This window comes from Chaetura pelagica, unplaced genomic scaffold (assembly GCF_000747805.2).
Source record: "Chaetura pelagica isolate M959 unplaced genomic scaffold, ChaPel_1.0 scaffold583, whole genome shotgun sequence".
NCBI classification, from domain to species: domain Eukaryota; kingdom Metazoa; phylum Chordata; class Aves; order Apodiformes; family Apodidae; genus Chaetura; species Chaetura pelagica.
The window spans coordinates 617,938-623,618 of record NW_009952719.1 but is presented as its reverse complement, the minus strand read 5'-3'; the positions used below and the strand labels follow the sequence as shown (position 1 = coordinate 623,618).

Here is a 5,681-nt window from a genome sequence, read left to right as displayed (position 1 = left end):
CGGGATGGAGGTGCGGGAAGGGGCTGGGATGGGGGAAGGGAAGGGGTGAGGGAAAGGGGGATGCAGGATGGAGTGCGGGAAGGGACGGGATGCCGGGAAAGGGAGAACAGGGAAGGGATGCGGGGAGAGCAGGGAAAGGATGCGGGAAGAGATGCGGGATGAGGTGCGGGAAGGGAGCGCAGGGAAGGGATGCGGGGAGAACAGGGAAGGGATGCGGGGAGAACAGGGAAGGGATGCGGGGAGAACAGGGAAGGGATGCGGGGAGAGCCCCAGCAATCCCCGCCGGCCCCGCAGCGCATCCCTCCCAAGCCCGGCCGAGCCGTTGCGGGCTCCCCCATCCCGGGGGCCGGTCCCTGCTGCTCGGGCTCTCAGGGCGCTCTGAACCCAAGCCCTCCCCGCCTGCAGTGCCCAGCAAGTTGTAGCTCCCAGCTCGTGTTCCCACACACAGAGCACCTCAGCATCCTGCGGGGACGGGAACTTGGTCCCACGACCTGCTCCAATCACCCCACGTATTCCAGAGGTAAGAGCTGCAGGCAGACGTGAGCTCGTTTCACACACACCCCGGCAGTGCCCGACGTGAAGTGACTCTGGTACAGAAGCTGCTGAACTGCAGCAGGACAGCAGCAGGATCCTGCTGCCACAGCCCGGAGGAGGCAGCTGGGGAGCCCTGCCCTGGACATCCCCTCTGATCCAGGCTCATCTTCTGCAGAGGTTTAGGTGAGACATGAGGAGGGAATTGTGGAGTGTGAGGGTGGTGAGAGCCTGGCCCAGGTTGCCCAGGGAAGCTGTGGCTGCCCCATCCCTGGCAGTGTTGAAGGGCAGGTTGGATGGGGCTTGGAGCAGCCTGGGCTGGTGGGAGGTGTCCCTGCCCATGCAGGGGGTTGGATCTGGATGATCTTGAAGATCCCTTCTAACCCAAACCATTCCATGATTCTTCTCACCCAGTGCTAAACTGTTCCTTTTCTCTCTCCCCCTTGTCCATATACACAGAATAACAAAATCCAGGACACCTGAATTAGGTCAGGAAAATGCTCCTCCATCCAACACACTCAACTCCTTTTGTAAGTTGCAAACAAAACAAACTCTCACACCCAGAAATAGCTTGTGGGTTGGGTTTTTTTTCCTTCATCATGTCACATTTCACCTTTTGAAATGCAGATGGTGGGGATTAGCTTGTTCAGCCTCCTACACCACTTGTAATACACCTGTTTTCAGCTGAGTATCTCTCCAGTTTATCTAACTTATCCAGTTGGGGCCATTCACGTGTTCCTGTTGCTACAAGACACTCACCCTTCAGCCATTTCAGCACAACACCCTCACTAGCACTTTTAGTGCATTTGATTCTCTGACAAATCACAGGTCTCATCCTGCTTTCCTCCACCTGAGCTGGACCAGGCACCAAGTCCTCTCCAATAGCCTCAAGAACACCTGAGATGGAGCTGTTCTAATATTTAGTTTAGGTTAAAAAACCTTGGTGACTGCCACAAAAAACCACTCTAGGGCAGATGTTGACTCATAGCACAGAAGCAGAGCAGCCCAGAAGAACTGAGGTGGTCACAAAAAGAGCACTCAAAGCCTCAACAAGACAAGGACCATTTAATGCCCAAGGTAGAATATAGAGGAGTTTCAGTGGTTTGTGTTTTTGCTGGTTTTTGGTTTGGTTCAAGATCATAAAATGGGCAAAACCAGCATCTGGTGAGATGCAAGGTTCATCATTTCCCAGTGGATTGTACCAGAAGTTAGGTGCAGCTTATACACTAAATTTTCTTGTTTGCTTGTGCAGAGTCAGCCATGTAAATAGGCAGGCTCAGTTGCCCTGGCTCAGTTTGCCCTCAGCTGAATGGTGCTCAGCAAAACAGCTCAGCACAGAACCTCTGCTAACAGCTATTGCACCCTGCTGCTCATCTGAGTGCAGCTAAACCTCCCTCAGCAGAACATGCTTTCTTCTTGCCTTCTTTGTCTGTCTAAGGGGAACTCAAAACACAGAAGGGTCACAGAACACGTAAGCTTGAAAATACTGGGGACCTACTTGTCCAAAAAGAAAAAAAAAGCTGGCAATATACTGGAAATATACAAGAATCCAGCAGGGCTCCTCAGGGATAGCCTGAGAGTGATGCTGCCCTTTTGTGGCTGTATAAACCCTCAAGGATGTTTGATAAAAATCAGACACCTCAATTAAAAATGACGTTATTTGAAATGTTAGCAAATAAGAAATCCAACAGGACACTGAGGGTGGAGCCAGATGCTTTTCTAGCATCACACCAGGATGTTTACCACTAAAACTACCACTAAAACTACCCTTAGATGAGATGTGGTGCAAGGCCACTTGAGGACACTTTGCCACCACCTTGCAACCCCAACCTGGGGATGAAATGCAGCAAAAGAGGCATTTGTGCTACAGAGAAAAGAATAAAAGGCAACCTGGGATGCAGACCATGGGCAGAATTAAGTCACCCCACGACCTTCCATCCATCATGGGCAAACACCTGAGTTTTATGGCCCATTCTTAAATTCCTTGGGATACAGAATGTGAGTCATTGGCAAGGCAGGTTTGGGTTCTTTAGTCAATAATCTGAGCTTCAGCTGCCCTTCATCTGAGCTTCATACCTCAAACCTGAGCTCCAGAGCACATGGCTTGGTCTGTGCATGTTTCCCCACTGTCTCACTGCTTCCTGAAGGGAATAAACCAGAGCTTTACCAACTACTACTTGCCTTAGACATAGGCTACCCTCAAGCTTCTTTTCCTCAGCATTAACTTCAGTTGCCTCCTCAAGAGCCATAACAAAAGAACATTACAGCAATTGCTTCTTTTTTAAAAAGAGAACACAACTTTATTAGAAATCTCATCACTCATGTGAGTTTTCAGAAGAGCCCAGTGACTCTGGCCCCTAGAGTCAAGCTGGAAAAGTGTCAGGAGTGCAAGGTTCCTGTGTTTTCTAAACATATTGTCCTGCTAACTTGCCTGGATTCACAGCTGCAATGCATCCTGAGGGCCCAGCAAAAAATGAGGTTATTCCATGTCATTTTTAATCTCTCCAGACACCTTGTTGTGCCCCTCAGCCAAGGGGGATATCTGCACTGCACAGTGCCAAAGTGAGTGGAGATAAGAGACATGGGGAGCTGGCAGGACTGCAACTCCCCAGCAGCTGTACTCCCTCTGCTCCCCTCCTTCATCTTTGTGGCAGGGCTACCACCTCACTTGAGCAAGAGCCACCCAGACTCTTCAGCTCCATGAAGAAGCCCTTCTAAACAAGGTCTTTGAAAGCAGGAAGGAAAGGCAACCAACCTTGCTAAGCCTGAGGGCAACATGGGGCCATTTGTTTCTCAGCCATAAGCAAGGCTGTTGTGGGAGAATAAATCTGAACTGCAGCCTTAGAGGGAAATTCACATTAAAAGCCCAGGGAGGAATGTCAGAACACAGTTCTGTGAGGTAAAGAAAACAAGAGAACTGGTTGATCCTCTGAGACCTGCTGGTATGGAGCGGATGTTACACTGAGATCTGCCTAAACATTACTGTGACCCCTAAAATACAGTCAATTATTAGACTCATTAGCCATGCACTCAGCTTAGGTGGCTTGTAAATGAACCAATCCCAGAAGAGAAAGAGCATCTGTCACCCACAAAATGCCTCATTTCTTTTTTTCCTTAAAGCAACCCAAGGCTAGGTGAGCACCTGCTTGTGGAGTTTCTTGGCACAAGACTAATTCCTGACTTGCTTGCCAGGGCCTGAGTCAATCCTGGTAAAGTCACACTGCTCCAAGATTAGTATCTGCTTGAATGCAAGTATTAAAAGAGAAATGTATCATTAAAAACAATGAGGTAAAACATTGCATCACCTGAAGTACCATCACTTCACCTGAATCTTGTTCAGAGGTTTGCACCCAAGGACTTCATTGTCCAAGACCAGGATTAAGGGAGATTGAGGCTTGGTAAATCTTTGCTAGGTCACACCCCTACCCAGTCCCACTGGCAGGAAGATGGGAATGTTCATGTTTGATTTTCTGGCTCAACACTTTGAAATAAGTCTACCTCCAAAATGATTATGGAGCTTGCTGACAGGGCAATTATTGGTTGCTTACTGAGCAGGTCTGGCATTGCCAGCCTCCTTGAGACTGTACCATTGCTGGTGAAGCCAGGGAATCAGAGCTCAGTAGCCATGCCAGGTTCTTCAGAATTCCACTCTGCCAGCTTTCCCATACTCCTAGTGTTGATTCACCTCCTCCAGGGGCAGCAGACCAGTGCCAGAAAGTCAATTCCAACATCCATTTTAGGGGTTATTTTCACAGAAATAGGATTCAATAGCCAGCACACTGGCCAAGGGATTGTCCTCCACAACCCATCAAAGAGCTGTCAAGTGCCCATTAGTTTTCACAGGTGCATTCATACTCCTCAGGCTTGCCCAGGAATTGTATTTTTTCCACATTTTCCTCCTGACAAAGCAGCAGATTTTAGCCATGAACCCCAAAGACACAATGTACATGGCCAGGCCCCCAGCCTTGAGAAGCCAGATGGGTTCAGGGGATGTCACCATGGCCTGCATGATGAAAGCTCCTCCTCCAATTCGCAGCACCAGGAAGAGGAAGACAAAGAGGAAATCCACTACCTCTCCCAGCACAGTGTGGTAACATCCCATTTCCCTCAGAAACCAGCGAGTCTGGAGCAGTGGGTTGGTGATTTCACTCACAAACACAACAGCATTGACTTCTGTAGCAGACTTCCCCAGCCCCAGCACCACCATCATGCCACAGATGCTCAGCATGTGATGGAGCAGCATCAGGCACCCCTCTGTCTTGAAATACAGGCACCAGCCCAGGTCAAAAATGAAGTAACCCAAGGTCAGGCACAGCACGTGGATCTGAAGAGGTGTGTTTGGTGAACCTGAAATGAAGGATGTACATAAGCCTGGGGTCTTATTTTGACGTTATTCTGCAATATGGAGCAGCACAGTTTGTGAGTAGGTCTCTTTCTCCCATAGTTTCCAGCCTTACCTACTGGGCAAGTGCCACACTGGAGCCTTGGGTGTCTGTTCCTGCTCTCCCTTCACACACCAGTCTGCCCAGCAGCCCCAGGCAGGCCACCCCATCCTGCTACACTACTGTTCCTCTTTGCCTCTCCATCCTTTTAGAAAGCAGGGCTGGAAAACTTGACCCCCCTATCAGCAGAACTAGTTAAGATTTAATGATAAAAACCAGCAGGCAAAACCCCACAGCCAGATGCCAGGAGTTATTTACACCCTTAAAGACGCAAAGGGCACCCAGGATGTTCTCAACACCAACTGCAACAAACTCAGGCTGCCAACCTGAAAACTTTCAGGTTGTACACGGATAAAACAAGCCAATGCAAACAAGCACACACCCAAACACCACCAAAAAATCAAAGTTTAACTGTAAGAAGTGGTAAGGGCTGGAGAAGAAGCAGGGGAGTTCAAAAACAATCCTGCTCCAGCCAAGCCCCCAAAACCTACACATAAGAGACCAGACAGCAAAAGCAACCAGCCCCCACTCCATCTGAAACCAGAGCTGTCCAGGCTGCCCGACAGGGATACGTGGAAGACTCCAACCATACCTGCATGGGTGAGAGGCCAGGGCCCCTCCAGGAGCGCGGTGTACCCCGAGAGGCAGGTGACGAGCAGCCCGTGCAGCAGGGTGACCAGGCGGCAGCTCCACTCGCGAGCGGTGCCG

General features: G+C 49.9%; 1 protein-coding gene across 1 annotated transcript in view; it reads right to left on the bottom strand.

Annotated features, from left to right (window-relative positions):
• Positions 1 to 4,339: 4,339 nt before the first annotated feature.
• Positions 4,340 to 5,681, bottom strand: part of LOC104386086 (transmembrane protein 136-like) — a 4,793-nt gene continuing 3,451 nt past the window's right edge. Inside the window, exons 2-3 of the mRNA XM_009994619.1 lie at positions 5,566 to 5,665; positions 4,340 to 4,878 (exon numbers count right to left, since the gene is read on the bottom strand). Of these exons, the coding sequence (XP_009992921.1) occupies positions 4,340 to 4,878; positions 5,566 to 5,665 (639 nt within the window). The remainder of the gene's footprint in view (positions 4,879 to 5,565; positions 5,666 to 5,681) is intronic.